General features: G+C 40.7%; 1 protein-coding gene across 1 annotated transcript in view; it reads left to right on the top strand.

Moving 5' to 3' along the window:
* The window catches only part of sema4bb (sema domain, immunoglobulin domain (Ig), transmembrane domain (TM) and short cytoplasmic domain, (semaphorin) 4Bb), a 53,765-nt gene extending 34,183 nt beyond the window's left edge, over positions 1-19,582 (top strand). Inside the window, exons 6-15 of the mRNA XM_085451346.1 lie at positions 1,106-1,217; positions 1,615-1,731; positions 2,236-2,393; positions 6,940-7,121; positions 7,638-7,788; positions 8,338-8,548; positions 8,665-8,780; positions 11,200-11,357; positions 11,699-11,790; positions 13,485-19,582. Coding sequence (XP_085307472.1) covers positions 1,106-1,217; positions 1,615-1,731; positions 2,236-2,393; positions 6,940-7,121; positions 7,638-7,788; positions 8,338-8,548; positions 8,665-8,780; positions 11,200-11,357; positions 11,699-11,790; positions 13,485-14,257 — 2,070 coding nt within the window. The 3' untranslated portion in view covers positions 14,258-19,582. The remainder of the gene's footprint in view (positions 1-1,105; positions 1,218-1,614; positions 1,732-2,235; positions 2,394-6,939; positions 7,122-7,637; positions 7,789-8,337; positions 8,549-8,664; positions 8,781-11,199; positions 11,358-11,698; positions 11,791-13,484) is intronic.
* The last annotated feature ends 600 nt before the right edge of the window (positions 19,583-20,182 follow it).

The following is a 20,182-nucleotide window of genomic DNA, read 5'->3' as shown; positions in this document are numbered from 1 at the left end:
TGGAAGAAGATCTTTGATGAGTTTCTAGACTTATTTGACTGAGGGTTTTAAAGAAATGTCTGTGGAAACTCAAAATGGGACTAAAAATACTGAAACATATAAAAGATACAGGCTTGTTTTGTTGAAGTCAGACTTCAGTGGAAGTTCAGTAACTGTTTCACGTGTGTATTATTTATGTTTCTCTAAGAGGTTGGAAAGAAAAGCAACTGGACTTGTTGGAGTTTCTTGAGGGTTTCACCTCTCCTCCGAGAAGCTTCTTCATATTATTTATGGTTTTGTTTTTGTATTAAGTATTCAAGTATTTTTGGGAGAGACTGTGAAATTAAAATCAGAAATGATGAGAAATACTGGAAGATGGATAAATAAAGTATATTTCTACAATAAATGAATCGTTTGTGTTTGAGTCAAAATGATTTTCTGCCTTTGCTATCTCTGGCACACGGCTCTAAATTCACGTGTACCTGCTTATGATGTAAATCAAAATTTTATGTTGTGTTTTTTTGTTTTTGTTTTTAAAGCAAAATTTGCCAGAATAGCTGGTCACTGCAGAATTTGGAAAAGCATGCCTCTCGACCCATGTCGGAAATGTTTCAGGGAATATTTGGAGCAAGGGATTAGCGAATATTTATGGAAGTAGAGCTGAGGATAAAGTATGGTAGCCGTGTTCACAGTAATGAAGGCAAAGTGCAGCTCAGTGATGTTTTTTTTAGACAACAGCTCAACGGCAATAAAATGTCAGCACTCTGCTACGAAGGTTAATCTTTTGGTAAGATGCCTTTATTGTCCAGTTTTGTGAGATTTTTGATTTACTGTCTCTTTCTTTAAAGTTGGTTGGTACATTAGATATAGTTTTCCTTTTCATACTAATGAAATAGCCTGTTTGCTTGTGACAGAGGGTACACAGAAGAAACCTTCTATTAATCAGACAGCCCGTCAATGGTCCGACAGCGATTTCAAGCGACCAAACATCCAAAATGTCAGCGTGTATTGTGATGGAGAAAATGATCTTGAGACCACTGAGCTCACTTTAACTCACCATTTTACTATAAGTAGAATTTAATTGGCCTGAGCCTCAGGGACATTTGCTGTTTGTGTCTGCCTCCAGAATACGTCAACATTCACACTGGAGAGAGATGAAGAGGGCGAGGTCATGATGGAAGATGGGCGCAGTCGCTGCCCCTTTAATCCAGAGTATAAATCAACTGCCATCATTGTTGGTATGTATTAATGCGCACTTATATGAATGGCTTCCTTTTAGACGGGGAAAGCGGGCGCAGCTGTTTCTGAAACTATTTTGATGGCAACTCCATCTTTGATTCAGTAATGAGTCATGATGTGCCTGCTAATGTTGTTTGTCTGCGTCAGACTCTCTGATAAATAGCCAGACAGCAGCAGACATTGTTTTTGTTCAACTTCTTTAACAAGCAATTAGTAAATAATTGAACTGGATATGAAGAGGAGAAATGATTTGTCTATTCTCACTCAGACTGTTATGTGCTAACATTTCACTTTATTACCGATTTCAACTCCAGCCTGTTATTATTTCTTTGTCATGTGTTATTTTTATTGATTCCAAATTCAGTTCAATCTTTCTCTTCCTTTGTTCTCCTCCAGATGGTGAATTATATACTGGTACTGTTAGTAACTTTCAAGGGAATGAACCAGTCATTTACAAGAGTTTGGGTCAGGGAACTGCTCTGAAGACAGAGAACTCCTTAAAATGGCTGCAAGGTAAACTCCCATGTGTTTTTTCCTTCCACAAATCTTCCATTATGTACCGACCACTGCAGATAAGCTCCAAAAAGCAGCGATCATTAGCGAGGCACATTCACTAATGCATGCAGACGGAGAGCAAAGACAAGCGCTTGTAGATTGCGGGAGCCCAGCCTATCAGCCGTTGCACATGCACATCAAAACAACCTCATCCGGCTGCCACTGCTTTCGCCAGAGTAAGCTGCACTTTGCGCACAATTAAGACTCCTCTTGTCTTCTGATCTTTAGGTAATTCATGCAGACTGCTCCTGATGAGGCATCTGAGTACAATTATAAAGAGGATTCTGTTTCCTCTTCCCTTGCAGGATTGTATCACAGCTTGTTGGTGCAGACACTGACTTTTTCCAAATTTATCATGGCAGAAAAAAGTGGGGGGGGGGGAAGTTTCCCTGTGTCGATTATAAAGCTGCAACGCAGCTGTCTAACCACACGTTTGCTTTTGTGTTTTTCTATCTCTAACAGATCCCGTCTTTGTTGGGTCAGCTTACATCGAGGAGAGTCAGCCTATAGGCAACTCTGTGGGCGACGACGACAAGATTTACTTCTTCTTTAGTGAGGCGGGAAAAGAATTTGACTTCTTTGACAACACCATAGTGTCGAGGATTGCTCGCGTGTGTAAGGTAATGTACACGGGGTAAGGGTGAGGCGATTACACAAAATGATCATGCAAAAGTATGAGGCACAGCAGGGCTCAAGCTTCCTGTCCTTAATCCTGGCACAATTGCCTCAAAACAAGATGGGACACTCCCATGTCAAAGCACATTAGGTAACATTAACTGTATATTATGCCTGAGTAATTGCAATGGAAACATGTCACTGGTGCATTTAAACTTTTCTCTATTTAACTGTACAGGCATGTTTTCAGCAGATATAGTTTCCCCTTGCCTGAATCATTGCCTCGTCTCAGGCTCCCTCCCTCCCCTTTCTCTGCAATGTCATATCCCACTCTCCTTCCATCTCCCTCACAATGTCAGCTGCACTTGTCCATCCCTCCAGCTCCTTGCCGTTCCTCCGCCAGCCCTTTGAGCTTTGCAGGCATTATTAGTATTCAAGAGTGCTTCACAGCAATATGAAATGCTTCTTCCACCCTACTATATGGCCTGTTTTCTTGCATGCAAACTGTAGCAACTGCAGAATTCACTGGGATCATTTAAACCATTGACGTCATTCCTCCTCCGTCCGCTTCTCTCCTCAAGAGTTCAGTTTGGTTGATCAGCCTGGGTAATCAGCCACAAACTCCATTCCCTTTCACCTGTCGTCAGATCAGTTAAAAGGCTATGAAGCTGCATGATATACATGCACTCAGAGTCCCTACCTGACTGATGTCTCTTGTTCATGGAGGCAGTAATGTGAGTAATCGTGGGGACAGCATGTAATCTTAAGTGACAGCTTAATGACTTAGTCCTACTAGGCTCTGGAACTCGGTGCGGCGACACCTCGTGCTGCCGGCAGAGCACCTCCTGGGTTCTATATATGGAAATCATTGACAGAAGTGCCCCCAGACTGTGGCAACTTGCTGCAGATGAACTGTGCAATAGAGACAGAAGAATAGCTTTCTCTGCTCTGTAAAGCACCATTATTTCACAGGAATGCAGCAGCTCCCTTTTTACTTTCTGACGTCTTTTCAGTAGAAGCTCTTCTATAGCAATATGGTAGTGCTGCTTGTGGTTTATTACCCATTTTACAGGGTGAATAATGCATCAATACGTGATTTGCATTTTCTTTTTTCTTTCTTTTTTTTGTATCTTAGGTGGCCCGATTATTTACAGCGCCACATTTTTACTTTAGTTCCTCTCCCTTTTTTTTTTTAAAGGCCATCTTTCCTTAAAGTCAACTTACTGCTGATTGGCTGCCCTTCCCAAACAGATGTTTGAATAGCAGATGGGTGGAGCTTCTGCGGCTGAGATGACCACATTAGGGGCATCCACTCGCGTCAAGATTGAGGAGTCTAAAGTCTGAGCCAGTGATTCACAGGGATTACTTGTATAGCCGCTGACCTGAAAATGGCGGCTATGTTTATGCTGTCCAACAGTATAAATAAAGAAATATAGGACCACTTAAAGCATGTTTTAAAAAGAGAAAAATCCTTGTTTCTTGGCGTCTTGGCTTCACTAAAGGCCTTGCCAGCTATTTGCAGTCATGTTTCCAATGCAAAATATTTATGCATGTACAAACAACTATTGCTAGATTCCTAACCTAAGATGACAGATTTACACTTGTTTTTTTGCAGGAGACCTCTGAGATAATGAAGTTCTCTGAAATGGTCATTCACTCTGAATATAAAAATATTTTGTACATGTTCAGATTTGAGGTATAAGACTCAATATTTGATTGGAAATTGTGTCACTGTGGCATATGAGGGTTTAATTACCTCTGTGAGCTGTGTGTGAACTGCATAGGTGAGCAGTGATCTCGGCGGCCACAGTGTAGAACACGCTCCCTGTTGTTTTGAGAATGATAGTAAGCAGCTGTTCCTTTCACCATGTGTAGTATCCCTGCCTCTCCCATGACCCCTTAGGAAGGTGCACCTCACAGTTGGAAGTGTCTTTAGTAGAGAAAATCTAAGACTAAATCAAGACCGGCACAAAAATTCCCACTTTTTTTTTTTCTTTTCTTTTTTTATGTCAGTGTATCAAATATAAATGTGTGTCTTGTGTGCTCCTCTGCTGAGGAGTGAGTGCTAAACTCAGATTAAGTAAAGCTGAGGTATGAAGACCCCTCCCTTTTGGCAGGCTCCAAATCTAATGCACTTTTGCAAACTGTCAGAAAACACGCACTCCCTTTTCTTTCTGTGTCAGGCCAAGTCCTGATATGTTGGTATGCGGTTTTATTTAATATATCAAAACCATGTTGCGTGTCATAGTTTATCTTGACGGACACTTAGAAAAAGAGAGTATGTTTCTTGTTAGATAAGATTAATTTAATGGTATTCTAACTACTGTTTTACTTACATTTTCTAAATAATTCTACTTATTCTACTACTTTTTTCCTTCTCCCAGTCTTTCCGATCTGCCCCCGCTCCCTTCTTGCCCTCCTCCTTTCTTTTGTTTATTCAGGTGTGCGCTCTGAAGGGCTGTGAAAAGTGGGCATGTTATAAATACTGCATGGCGCAATTTTCTTTACCTCGTGATCTATTACATCTCAGGTTGATGAGAATCTTGGATGTAATAAATACTATGAGAGTCGGCTAATGCCGCACAAGGAAGCGGGTTTATTTTCAGAGGGCAGCTATCAGAGGGGAGTGGTCGATGCGATTGTACAAGCTGTGCATCGGAGCACGGCAACAATAGCAGTGGACAGCTGAGAGAGCAGGAATGTGGTCTCCTCATTATGTGGACGGGCTACTACCTCAGCTTAGTAATTGGCTCCCAGGCCCTACATCATTCCCACGAGGGTGGCTTCACCTCACTCTTGAGCAATGTGATTGTTTGTGCGTGTGACAGCACATGGAGGAGGAAACGGAGGTAGTTATAGTTTTGCACTTTATTACCTCCTCACTCCTTGTGTGGTTATTTAGGAGTTGTTTTGGGTTTGGGAGACCATGCTGACGGGAACATTTGGATTTGAGGGAGGAAAGCTGTCTTGAGCATGGGCGAGGTCTCTTGTTTTCGGTCCTGCTCTTCCTCCCCTTCCTCCTAGTCGTGCTCCTCTAGTGTTTTCAAGCTTGCTCGCTGTATTTGGGAGGAGTTCCTTTTGGTGTGTGTTTACAAGCACTTTGATAATTGCTAGTCCTAGAAAACTCTGATAAGTATTTATGGGAATATTTTGCGACAGCTTGAAAGAAGAGCGAACGCCTTGTCTGTGAGCTGCAGGTGAAGTCAGGCATGAAGGACTGATCTTTATTTCAAAGCTGTAATTAATAACTAACCATTGTTTGTTTTTCTATTTCGCTATGCTCTCTCCTTCAAAGGGGAGCTGATATTTTATGCTGTGGCATCTTTTATGCAGAGCAGTTTTTTTTTGTTTTCTCTGTGTTGCATATTTTATTGTTAAAATGCTTTAAAAAATAAATAAAAAGGAGGGTCATGAGCATCTTCCGTTTCTCAACAGCACCCTCTGAAGCAAAGGGGATGGATTGCAACTGCGATGCAAAACATGGGCTCCAAAGTAATGTGTGCCTTTTCAAGGAGCTCGTACATTGCAACATATTTTAAGTCCCTTCAGTAATTTCACTGGAATGTTTGGCCTTCATGATCTGACAGTTTGGGGCTGTTTTCACTCATCTAGGGAACTTAATGCAGTTTGCTCTTAGCTTTTAAATGATTTATAAAAGTTTTTCTAGGGAAAGTTTTTGTGGTTCATATATAACATTGTTTGCTATCTGGTTTATTTGCTTTTTCATGCTTCTGACAGCAAATTTAAAATCCACTTGAGCTCTTAGGTGTACTCGGGCCGGGTTCTGTAAGGCTCCTGGTCCAGAGCTGACTCAAAGCCCATGGTGTCCTCCCTTCCTGCCACAGCCACAGCCTTTCCAGCTAAAAGCAGATTTTAGTCATAGCAAAGTTGAACTCCCAGATTTTGCCACAGCTCTGACCTTCTGAACTCAACTACTCTGCACTCCTCCTGCTTTTATCGCAAGATATCAGCGTGTTCCATGATTATCTCATGGAGAAAACACATTTGTAAGCCAAATATCCACATGCTCCACCAAACCTGCCTCCACCTTCGTACATTCTTCACACATCAATGATAGAAGCGTCAGTATGAAACCAGGAGGATTATGTCACAGTCATGTGACACATGAAGGGATCACTTTGAGTTTGTGGCTTTTTTTTTTCTTTTTTTTTACGGGGCGTTTTTTGTCTTTATGTAGTCGTCTTGTGTTTTATTTATTTTGTGATGTGTAATTGTAGTTGTGAAATAGATACTTGCGTTATGTAATGATATCCTATCTAACCATGTGCTCATGTTGTCTTTGCTGGTAGCTTTGTGCAGCTGTCTGTTGTTAAAGCCTGGTTAAAGGATTCTAGTGAAATGTTTAAGGTTTCTTCAGATGAACTGGAGATATCAGAATAATGCAGTCATAATTAAGTAACACTTTTTATCAACTCAAGTCCAAAAATAAGTACAGACTTGTACAACCATTGCAACCCCTGCCAGAATCTAATGAAAATTATTACAAGGACATAAAGTCCTCTAATAAACTTGCTGAATCTTTTTTTTCAGGGTGATAAAGGGGGTGAGCGAGTCCTGCAAAAAAAGTGGACTACCTTCCTGAAGGCTCAGCTCCTGTGTTCCCTCCCCGATGACGGCTTCCCCTTCAACATTATCCAAGACATGTTTGTCCTGAAGCCCACGGGAGACAGCTGGGAGAGCACAGTGTTCTACGGCGTCTTCACTTCTCAGTGGTACGACTCAAATGCAGGCGATGGTTGAGACTGTGACAGTGCTGTATGTCAGCTGTGACAGTGACATAAATCGCGCACACACACTGTGATTTGTCACACTGTTACAGTCAAAGTTTACACACAAGCGCGGCTCGCACACACCCCATCTAGAGCCAGTTTTTATTTAATATCTGCGCTCACACTTGGCAAGTTGTTGTTTTTCACTTGGCTCCTCTGAATTTAGAGCAGCTGTAATGTGCTTAACTGCTGATACGAGCCAATGTGATCCCAATGGTTAGTTAATGTATCAACAAAATAAAGGTTTTAATAAGGAAATCGCTCATGCGCCCACTCTGCAACTGTTCTCCATTGAGAAACTGCCATTCCAGTTTCTTGAATAAAATCATGGCAGTTGCAAAAAAAATCTCAGAACATGTGGAAAATTGTGTGATGTCGAGTTCTGATAGGTTAACATTTTGGTTCATTGACCAGTTGTTCACAGCTGAAACCCTTACATCCTCATTAATACGTTTACAGGTATAAAGGCGCCTCGGGAAGCTCCGCGGTCTGTGCCTTCACTATGGAGCAGGTGAAAAAAGCCTTCAGCGGGCGCTACAGAGAGGTTAACAGGGAGACACAGCAGTGGTACACCTACAACCACCCTGTACCAGAACCACGGCCTGGGGCGGTGAGTTGTGAAGGCCATATCTTATGACAAACAGTGCAATTCACTGCAACAAGACACAACTTCTTTCTGTGGCTCTTCATTCAGTAACAGATAAATAAGGATAAAGAGCTGTCTTTGTTGTCATGTGTACAAAAGCTATATTAAACACACCAACAAAACATCCCGTCCTACCTGTAGTGTTATTTTAGGCTGTTGAACAAGTCTGACGTGAAGCAGATGTTTCCCATTTATTTTCTTTGTCTGCTGGAAAACAGAAAGTACTGTCCTGCTGTGGGTTGTACGAGAGCCAAAGAAATGCCTCAGAGCATAAAAATAGAACATACAGCTTAAGAACATGATTAAACCCATCAGCCAATGTGGTAGTTTTAAGCTCCTTATCTCACTGATTCCATTTTCATTTCTGTGTTCTTAAGTAATTAAAGCCAAGGTCAGATGTAATTCAACACCCCATCGTATTGTATCCATTTTTCAGTACTGCTCAAATAATAAGCAGAGATTCTTTTTTTTTCTTCTTCTTCTTCTTCTTTTTGTTATTTACTCTCCCCACAGTGCGTGACCAACCACGCCAGGCAAATGGGAATCCAGTCATCCTTGCACATGCCTGATAAAGTGCTCAACTTTGTCAAGGACCATTTCCTGATGGACAGCGCGATCCGCAGCACGCCGCTGCTGCTCAAACGCAGCGTACGCTACACGCAGATCGCTGTGCACAAGATCCAGGGCATGGAGAGAGCTTATGATGTGCTCTTTATTGGCACAGGTGGAGCCTAATATATTCTACAAGCATTTCATTTAATAGGAACAAAAACAGAGCAGAAGAAAACTGTCCTCTGAAAACTATATATCTCACTTCCGCTTGTTCTGTGTGTCTTCCAGATGATGGAAAACTCCATAAGGCCATCAATGCCAATGACAAGATGCACATTATAGAGGAGATGATTCTGTTCGCTGAGCCGCAGCCAGTGCAGCACATTGAGCTTGATCCTCAAAGGGTAAATCACCACCTTTACCATATACACTGTATATAAAAGATGAACATAGCCACAAGGGTATAACTACTCCCAATTTGTTAAATTTAGTGTCTTTGCTGCCTCCATGTTTTTGTTTTGTTTTTTGTTTTTTTGTGACCATATTAGGACAAGAGAGAGTGAGAGCTTATCAGCTAACACTGCCAAGCTTTTTTTAGCAGAACTCATCAGTACACAGGTGCTGGTCATTATTGTTGAGTAACATATAAAACAAAAACCTAAAATTTCACTCACCTGAGGTAGACCACAGACTTCATTTGGTTTAGTACCGTATTTTTCATACCATAAGGCGCACTGTCTATGAACGGGTCTGTTTTTATACATAAGGCGCACTAAGTGAAACAAAGTCATAAGTCAAATTTTACTCAACTCATTCTTCTTGCTGTCTCCACTCCTGTACCATTGATTCATTAATGTTGAATTCTCTCGCAGCTGCTCTATTCCCATTTTGTTGCACTATATTAATGACTAACCTCGTATTATGGATGGATTGTCTCAGTTGTTCTCCTGACTGAATTGCCATGTGATTGCATTTGTCACTAACCATCGTGAACCCTCACCTTAACTTTAATCGAGTGGAAAAAAAAGTTAGCGTTCATCCTCCAGCTTCACTGTGTTTATGTTATGCTAACTTAGCTGTGTTGCTAGCGATCACGTACCACATCATTATATAACAGCTAGTCCAACTTCAGTAACTCTAAAAAAGTCACTGCTGTTTAGTTTTCTGTCTTCCTTTATGTTGGAAGTGATAGCAGAGCTGTACGTTTTAATTTTTTCAGAAATCTCTCAGTCAGAACATGCTATATCATGTTTAGGTGGAAACTAGTGAACTAACTTCACGCTAACTTCTAACTCCGCTAAATGTAATAAATTCTGTTTTCATGGATGCCTGGATGTTAAACTTAACTGTTACACCTGGTAAAGCAGCGACACTGATCTTTTTATTAAAGAGTTTTTAACTCTCAGTGATGCCGCAATATTCGTTTGACTTTGGGGCCTGAACTGGATGGTGTTTTGGACCCAGATTACTCCGCGAGGCTCCTGACTACGGTAGCCGTAATGCTCTGACAATCCATCAAGTGGTGTGGCTTCGTAGCTTACCAAAGTCGTACTAAAACAGTTTTTGACTGATTTTTGAGTGTCGTGTACTACATAAAATCGATTCAAGGTCAGTAAGGCACACTGGATTATAAGGCGCACTGTCGATTTTTGACAAAATTAAAGGATTTTAAGTGTGCTTTATAGTGTGTAAAATACGGTACACTTGATCACAAAGTATGATTCTATTAAAAATGCTCCTGAAACACCAAACAGCAGTCGAAAGGTCAAGTTCACTGGCTTCAGTTAACAGAGTTTAACCCTAAGAAACGACCACGAGATACAGACATCTGTGTCCGCATCCACCTGTCAGTCAAAACCACCAGTCAAAGCTAACTTTAAATGGTAAGAATGTTTTAAAGGTTGAGTTTTTAAAAGTTCACCGGCTATCATGTGGACATTAAAACAGCTAGCCCTTCTTTTGGCACTCTTCTCTTGCCTTTATTTTTAGACTCTGAAGGTGTCTTCTTGATCATTAGCAGTGTTTAAAGCAGAAAATAAGGTAAAATTGATTTACTACAACTTAATAACAGTGTAATACAACCATAGTGGCCGTGTTGCTTTGTATCCATTTATAATAAATACTTTATCCCATTTTCGAATGTTTGGTGTTTAATTTACAACTAATGAAAATGTGGAAGAGCGCTCTTTATCAGAGCACAAACTGGCTTCAGACATCTTCTTTCCACAGGGGCCATTCCATTGAGTTTTCCTGTAAGTTATAGCACCGTCTGGAACGGAGTTTATGATCCTCTCTGGCATTTTACCCAGAGCTAAATTTCATTACCTTTTCTCTCTTTATTACATAATGGCCTCTCTCGGGGCGAGCAGCCAAACCGAAATCTTATCTTAGATTATGTAATTCTAATAAAGTCTGAGATACTGTTTGTGAGTGTATTCTTAGCTCCAAATAGGGAAATGAAAGGCTAAGACAGAATGCTTATGGTGTCTGTCTAATACAAGGGCCAGAAAAGCTGGTCTAAATATAGATTGTATATTTGGGAACAAGGGGGAGCCGTGCGTCAGTATGACAGGAACATTAATGTTGCAAATGCATATCTGATGCACAGATGTAGGTAGTAAAAGTGCTAAAGATGCTCCTCAGATGGTATCAAGAGAACAGCTGGTCAGAACTACTCCATTTTGTAGGTTATGCTTTTCTGTTGTAATTAATTGTTTAGCATTTTTCGTCTTACTCTGCAACCAAAAGCAGAATGTTTTTTACCTTTTATATTGTAGTTAGATCTGAAATGCACTCCCCCCTCCCCTCCCCCCTCCTCTACAGGGTCTCTTGTTTGTGTCATCTTACTCTGGCCTGGTGGAGGTTCCTGTAGCTAACTGCTCCAACTACCTGAGCTGTGGTGAGTGTGTGCTGTCCAGAGACCCTTATTGCGCCTGGACCGGACAACTGTGCCAGGATGTCAGGATGGCTCCACCTGACAGGTGAGAACTACAGCACGCAGGAGGAAGACATAATTACACTGTGCCTTTTACTGTTAAAAGCAGGAAAATATGCAAGGATAAAAATTCCTCGTTGCTCAACCTTATGTCTTTTCTACGAATGCGCTTTTTTCTTTGAACGTCTACCCAAACAAACACACAAAATAAGCATTCAAGGATCTGCTTTATGTCCCTTAGTGTTAATTTTAGAACAACATTAGTCACTGTATTAGTAAGTTTTAAATGAAAGACTTGGCGATTGCGATAGGAGACATTAGTAATGTAATGTAAGGTGCCTGTCATTACATCTGCCTGTTGTTTTTGTTTGGTATGTTTTGCCTCAGCCACTGGCAGCAGGACGTGGAGGAGGCTGACACATCAGCTATTTGCAACAGGACTCTTCCTAACCCCAGATCTGCCAGACCAGTAGCTTCTCGTGAGTGTGTTCTTTCTGCACAGTGGCCTTTAATTTAAGTGTGTCTGTCACCTCACGCACAAACAGCATGCACTTAGAGTTCACAAAAACATGTTGCCACTACTGTCAAGTCATGCACATACAGTTGTAAGAAAAAACAAGTTGCATATTCATGCAAGTTGTTTTCCAAATTCCAGTTTTGAATTTAAAGTGCTGTAGTAGGAGCTTCAGGCTTATATTTAATGGATATAAAGACAATTGGCTCAGCATTCAGAAAAAAAAAGATTAAAGATTAAAAATTTGTCTACTAAACCTTGTACCTCAGATACAGGAGAAGCAATAGTTTTCATCCTAGATCTGTCTACTTGACGGTATTCTTGAGTCTGTAGGAGTTTGTATAACTGCATGGGTTTCCTGGACTTGGGGAAAAGTCATTTGACCAAACCCCTAAGCTTGTCTAGTGGGGAGTAGTTCAGGAGTATGGGATATTGGGTCAGCTGTTGCAGGCTTTCCAGTTCCTGTACAACCACAGTGTGAACTTCGTTCTTAATGCCAGCAATACGTCATATTTCTCTTCCCTGTGGGTCGTGGGCTCAAACGGTGTGTATGAAAATCAGCACCTCCATGACTGAGACTTTGGTTCACAGCTGTAAAAAGGTGGATTCCCCACTTTGATTGAGAAATTACTTGTAGCCTCAAATAGAGGAGTTGAGGAATTTTAGGGTCTTATTCACAAGTAAGGGGAGAGAGGAGCAGGAAACAGATTGGTGCAACAGTGATACGGGTGCTGTACTAGTCTAAAATGGGGAAGAGAGTCCTGTACATGAAAACAAGGCTGTTGATTTACTAGCCCATCTACATTCCTACCCTCAGGTGATTTTGGGTATCCAACTAGGGTGCCTCCTGGACACCTGCTAGGTGAGGTTTTCTCCGTATGTCCTACTGAGACTAGAGATTAGATCTCTAAGTTGGATTGGGAACACCTCGGTGTCATCCTGTGAAAGCTGGAGGGAGATGGCTAGGGGGAGGTAGGTCTGACCCAAACCCAGATAAGTGGCAGAAAATAGTTGAATGGTGTTGAAACTAAAATGTTTTTGCTGATGTGTTTTATGCACATAAGATTTTAAATGGATTTAAGTAATAGAAATAGAAATAGAAATATGGTGTTAATTTGTTAGCTTCATGGGTGGCTCTTTATTATTTAAGAAAAGAGCCATGCTTTCTGTTTATATTCTTTGTGTCTTCAAGTCGGTCTAAGCTAAGCTAATGAGCTAAGCTAACTCGTCCTGGCTGTAGCTTAAAATTAATTGATCTCCTCATTCTTGGAATGTGAAACTACACCTTTAAATGAGACTTTCTTAATCATGACTGCCAGGTTTATAAAACCAAGATGAGTTGTGATAGAAACACACAAAATCTCATGTTAGATGTTCTGTCTTCTGTCTGTCTTATTAAGGATGTTTTGTGTTGGTTTACACAGCATGTGTGTAAATATAGGCTTAGTGGTCTTAACATATGCTATTGCTAATTGCCAGTAATTAAGTGATCATGCAAGTGTTTTTCTTCTTCTTTCCCTATTCAATCCCTACTCAGCTGAGGTCTGAACCAAACTGTGGGTTAAAAGATTCATTACATCCCGAGTCGGTATGCAGTTGGTCAAATTACTGGCATGTTTCAGTGTTTTGAAACAACATTCCTTTTATTTTTGTTTGTAGGTGGCTCCCCTTGTCAGCTCATTATCATCCCAGCCAACACATTTAGAGTCCTGCCATGTAAGCTGCGGTCCAACCTGGCACAGAGGAGGTGGCGTTACAGTGATAGCGCCAGCCAGTTCCTCTATGCTACCCCCGAGGGAAACCTGGTAGTTGTGGCTCAGTCTGAAAGGATTGAGACCTATCAGTGCTGGTCAGAAGAGGAGGGCTTCCACCAGCTGTTGGCCAACTACTGTGTGAGGGCAGAACCACGCCAGGAGAGTACCACTCTGATTGGTCACTCCCGCACGCCTCACATCACACGCGAGGAGACCATCATCCTGCCTGGCGAGTCTCGCTCTGAGCAGGTCCATACGAAGACGTACTGGAACGAGCTGATTGTGGTGTGCGCTCTGTTGGCCTTCTCCCTCGTGGTGTTCTCCTTGTTCGTCATCTACAGGAACCGTGACCACATGAAGTCCATGCTGAAGCAGGGCGAGTGCCCTAACATGCAGCAGAAGAAGCCACGGATAGTTGGAAAGCCCACAGAGAGTTTACCGCTTAACGGTAACACAATCCCCGTTTCTACTTCAGATCACAAGGGCTACCAGACGTTAAACGACAACTACATCTGCAGCACGCCGACACACGAGTCCTCGCCAGATAACAGCAAGAGCTTCTCCGAGGCCTCCGACAGGCGGCCGCTTAACCTGAAAGAGAGCCACGTGGAGTACTCCCCAACCTGCCCTCGGCCCAGAGTGAGGTTAGGCTCTGAGATCAAAGACTCCATCGTCTGAGAGCACAGCATTCATTAAGCGACGACACCCTGTATCTTCACGAGGGATACAGGCCACCGAGCAAAGGAGAGGAGACCCAGACATCCTCCTATATCACAGCACATCTTTTATTTTTGTCATCTTAGTTCTGTGATCAGAGTGGAGGTCATTTTGTTTAGTCATTTCCACTCCGAAGCCAGAGGTCGGTCCGGTTTGCTGTGTAAGGCAGAAAAAAATGAAGCAGCACAATACTCCAGTTTGAGCCAGGATCAGGAACCATGGCAGCTGCTAAGAATAATTCTCACACATTACTTTTTTCTTTCTTGGAGTCATTCTCATGGCCACTAACACCATATGTGGGTGAGCATAAGGCTGGGCAATATGGGGGATAAAAAAACAATAAAATAAAAAGATAAACAGAAGACCTTTTAGTTCCAATGTTTATCACACTGTCTTTTTAGGTATGCAACAATAAAAAGTTGTCTAGTCTAGATATACATCATATACTATTACAACCACAGACAGCGAATTTAAAAATATTTATATTTTACCCAGCCCTGTTTGAGTAATCTTGCACATTCTCTGCAGAGTGTGGCAGCCACACGTCTGTTATTATGCACACTAGAGCCAAGCTACAGCTACATGGTGACCAAGAGTTCAGGTTTAGAAGTATTATAGTACATGAAATGCATATTCATTAAGATCCACGGATTATGGACACAAGTCATAAACACATTTGTCCCCATTCGCTGAATAAACGTCATGACTGTATGAGGATAAATAAGATGAAAGCTGAAGCGGAGGAGGAGAATACGCCACACCACTGTCTCAATGAAAAAGGACTGCAACGTTAAGATGATAGAATATGTGTAATTATATATGATGCTACGCCTATATGCTGACGTTTACCTCCTGAATGTATGTTGTCGTCGAGAGAAAGTCTGTTTCACTCAAACAAAACTGCACCACAGATGATTTAGAGAGACGGTTGCATTTTCGCTCATCTGAGTCAGCCCTGCTCTTGAGTGTTGACCTGCAGATTCCATGATGGGTTTCTAAATGGACTTAAAAACAGCTGCCCCCTTTTTTTATGTGCGTGTGCGTATTTGTTTGTTTTGTTTTAATGGAACTGAAATTCCAAGTGCAGAGAGGCAAAGGAACAAAAAGAAATGGGGACAGCTACACCTCCACCACATTTGGGGCAGCACCAAAATCATCGTTGTGCACTGTGCCAAAAAAAGCTAAACAAAAATAACTTTATTGTCTTATCTAAATGCAATAGTGCCATTCTCACATGCCCATCTCATGCTTTGTGTTAGCATTGATCACTGTCAAAGAGCACATGATGACGGACCCAGGGAATGGGTTTCGCTAAAAGTATTGTGGCACTAATAATAAATAAATGTAAAGTGCAAGGTTGGGGATTTCTAAGACTGTTAGCTCATAGCAGACTTTACGGACTGTGTTGGGCAAAATAATTGTTGTAAATTTTGAACCGGGGCCAAATGTTTTACATGGCGATTACGTGCCATGTGGTTGTCAGGTGTGAAAATATTCCAGTTTTCCTTCTGCCATCTCACCGAGACACATCTGAGACGGTTGAGCTCAGCTTGTCTACTTTAAGTGCTAATCAAGCCACTCGAAATGTAAAACTTACAGAATAAGTAATAACTAATGCTGCTGTAGGGGAAAGGAAATGTTGCGAGTTCTCTTGTCCAGACTACAGCTGTATGATATCATGGCATAGATACACAGACCTTTTGTATTAGCTCAGTTTGACCCCGCCCCCACCAGGTTACAGGTCCCAGATTCGCCACACTCAGTCAGAAGTCGAGGTGACATAAATGTGAAAGCACAAGTAATCAGGGTGTTGAATACTTACAGGTTTGCACATTTCACTAAAATCAGAGCTTGTTCCAAGAAATGCAACTACTGAGGTGGACGGTATGGCTGCTAAGGAAAATTTTTAGTAATCAGTTATTACAGGGACCAGTGCAGCCATCGCAAACACTCTCGCACCCACATTGCTTAGACTTTTGAGACTTAACGAGCAGAATTTTCCAAAGATGCAGAACTCCGATCATGTTGTGTAAATCTGAATGAGAAACATTTACACAGCCGTAAGGACAACATGGCACCACATGTCTTAGACTACAACACCAGGTCACTGTATTGATTATGTAAGCCTACAATATATATTCCAGTGTCATGCAGGATCAAAACTTTGCTTTTTCAAACACTGAGCAGATGAAATGTTATGTAACTGCTACAAGTTGACAAAGTAACTGCACAGCATACTGCGCAACAGTGGTCAGTGTTTCCTTTGTTTCTTAGGTTTTTGTTGTGTGTGTATATACAGTACCTGTGCTTAATATTGTGTGTTTTAAGGGACCTTGTGCAAGATGTGTTGTAGAGATAGTCGTGAAACTAGAGAGTGAACACTGGTGATTTTTTTGATTTTTTTAAATTTTATTTTATTTTTCTTCTTCTTTAATAGTGCTTTACTGCCTAATTTAGAAAACATTTGACCACGCTGTTAGTTTAGCATCTGGACTAGTTTTCACTCAAGCACATCAAAGCAGGACAGAGATGGGGGTTTTTCATGCTACTGATGAAAGTTTGATGAAGAGATCAACATCTTTTTTTTTTTCCTGTAGTTAATGTGATGCCACAGCTTCCAGTTAGTTACTTTAGCTTAGCATTAAAAGGGAGAAACTCTGTCTGACTTTGTCCAAAGGTAATCTTAGTCTGCCATTATGAAACGTATATAATAAAAAAAGATGGACCAAGTCTACCCGTTGGTTTTAAAGCCCTCTTCTGAAGCCTTGATTTTAACATTTTATAATTTTTGTCTTATTGGTGCATTTAAAACCTTCAAATTGCACCACAGACATAATTAAAAGGTCCACGGCTGTGAACTATGAAACAACTTCAGCGTAGCCAGTCTTTGCATTAGTGGGCTTCACAAAACCTAAAACCTGCGTCAGAGGTGACGAGTATCACAATGATGGTTATCAACTTTCAGTGTTACCGCGAGCTCTCTGCTTCAGGTTCTGCTCATGCAAAAAGGAGCTTTTCACGTGTCATTTGACTTTTCTTCCACTCAAAACGGATCAACTGAGTCACATCTACTCCAGTCACATTATGAGAGGAGTGGGCACATCTCTAAAGATTATTATTTTAAAAAATGACAGTAAATTGCTAAACCAGAGCTGCGAAGAAAATGACAGTAATAATCCAAAAGTTGTTAATCTTGTGAATTCATGATCATCACAAGGGTACCAAGTGGCAAAATGAATAAACTCAACTTGTATTTTTTTTTTTTATTGCAGTTTCAGTGCTGCTGTTTATTTCTCATATGACAGCTGCACATTCAAACTCTGAAACTTGATAGTTTAAAAATGACTTACAATGATTGAGCAGGTTGTTTATATAAAGCATGACTCCCAACAGAAAATCTAGATCAAACATTGAAGCATGTCATAAATAAAATAACAATTTTACCTTGAAACTTTAAACGTATAATTAAGGTTAGGGTTCTATTTTCACCTGAAGTTACCACAGAGATCTAGCCAGGTGAAAGGAGAGCCTCCTTTATGATTCTGAAAACTGATTTTTTTTTTTTTTTTTTTTTGCTTAAAATGGCTGCGAAACTATAACCTTCATAGCACACCCCTCATTTGAGCAACGAGCATACAGCTAGCAGCTACAAGCGCCCGTGTCAGCATTGATCTGTCATTCAAGCTGCCACTTTCATAAATATCATTTTAATGGAATTTAAACAGGAAAATTACTGAAGTAATTTCTGTACCAGGCTGTGAACATGATTATTTCTGCCTTGAAGTTGGGAGTTTTGACATGGGGATCAACTTATCTTTGGGTCCAGCCTCAAGTAGCCATTAGACAAATTGTGCTTTAGGTGTCAGCCTAAAAAGTTCCCTTAAAGTATCAATTTTTAACACTTTGGCTTTAGACTATTTATCAAAAGCAGATGCAGTCTTTTCTGCCGTTGGCTTTGCATATGCTGGTATGAGCAGACAAGCTGGTTCCTCCTTTTTTTCAGACTTTGTGCTAAGCTGGGGTATCAGGCTTCTAGCTGTAGTGCATAAATACGAGCGCGATATCAATCTTATCTAACTCTCAGCAAGAAAACAAATATTCTTTTCCAAAACTATTGCAAGCTGAGACCAAGCAAACAAACCAGAGTATTGCATTTGCCAACAGATGGATAACCAAAATGAAACTGATTCCAGAAGGCTTGTGTTTTTCCATTTCTGCTAACACAGATTTTTCTAAACTATATGATATCTTGGTAGCCTGCTTTGATTTGTTTGGTGGATAACTTCACAGCATAAAATGCCTTTGGATATCACATTGCTCTGCCTTTAGCCACGTGCCACATTGTACACTACCCAGCAGTGACCTCACCAATAGAAACATGGTGAATGGCGTGATTGTAGCCCTCAGTGGGCATCTTTAACTCCACAACGCAACACGGGTCAACAGTAGATTTACAAATTCACCTAAGCCACCATTAACTTAACCTGCTAACTAGACTGGGAGCTGCTCAAAATCTTGTACCATTCTGCAGCCTTTGCTCATCTAAGAAAAAAAATGGTGCTGTACACATTGGAAGCATCACTTCCTCTGGTGAGGTCACCTATTTAACAATACACCACCTGATCTCGTTTAGAAATGCTGAAGTTAAAATGCAGTTGGACCTTGCCAATTAATAAGCTTAGATGAAATACATACTGTGTGATAGCTTTGCATATTTATCAATGATGGGCCTTTTCCATAAAAGGCAAACAGTAGTACAACAGTTTTGAGTAGCTCCTTATTAATGCAACATACTGTACTGGATATGAATGTAGCCAACTATATATTTGTAGAACACCTACTGCAGTATATTTTCCTAAAATGGCTTAAGTAGGCAATCCATTGCAACATCTTTTTTAGGATTTTATTTCTTCAGTCATAAATGCAAAGAAACGACATCATACAGTTAATAAACCATTTGTGCTGCATGGCATAGTACGTGAACAAGATGCAAGCACAGCTCCAGATCCTCCATATCAGCTCAGCCATGAGACGGCGACAGCCTCGCCTCAGCGTATCGAACATCATAAGCTTAGTTGACTGAATAACGATTAGACAAATGTGGTCTTGCCTGCATGATTTCTTTTTTATTATTATTATTATTATTTGTTGTGTACAAATAACATTGTGAACTGTATTTTTTTGTATCATTGAGATTGTGACTGTTGTTTTTATTATATTGTACATAAAAGGCACTTTATTTTAATTTTTTTTAAATAAATGAATAAATACATGTTTTGACACATGCATGTGGAAGTCCATTTTTGCGCTACAGATTACGGTTTATGTTTGGGGCTCTTGTGTCATTTTAGATGTGGAAACAAAGCAGTAACTCATAACCTTATACTTTAAATATGCTCAGGGTTGCACATTTTCTATATAAATGCAACACATAAGATGTTTACACAAATCCTAAAACTAGAGAACTAATCCAGTTTTATGTCTGTGAGAGGCAAAATAATGTGAGCCTTGAGGACTGGCATTAAATTTCAAGATGATGTTGGAATCAGACGAGCAGGTGCCCATCTTTGTTTAAAGTCTACATGTTAGTGCTACTTGTCAAACCACTTGTTGCACTTGTTCAACTGCTTGGTAACACAAATATCTAGTTAGCCAATCACACTTTTTTTTCCAAGTCAAGTGGCTTTATTGTCATTTCATTTCATTTAGAGTACACAGTGAAGTGAGACTGTTCCTCCAAGATCATGGCGCAACATGTAACCTATAACAGCCAATCAACACAGGACTACATAAAATCCAAGTGTGCAAAAATTGCAAAAAAACAAAAAAACAAAAACAGTGCAACACCAGACAGAACAAAACGATGCAGACACAACAGTGCAATAG

The sequence above is a fragment of the Copadichromis virginalis genome, linkage group LG1 (assembly GCF_057382275.1).
Source record: "Copadichromis virginalis isolate Kocher_CV1m ecotype Utaka linkage group LG1, C_Virginalis_male_GT1.1, whole genome shotgun sequence".
Lineage (NCBI taxonomy): Eukaryota > Metazoa > Chordata > Actinopteri > Cichliformes > Cichlidae > Copadichromis > Copadichromis virginalis.
Note: the sequence above shows the minus strand (reverse complement) of the source record. Positions and strands in the feature narration are given on the sequence as shown.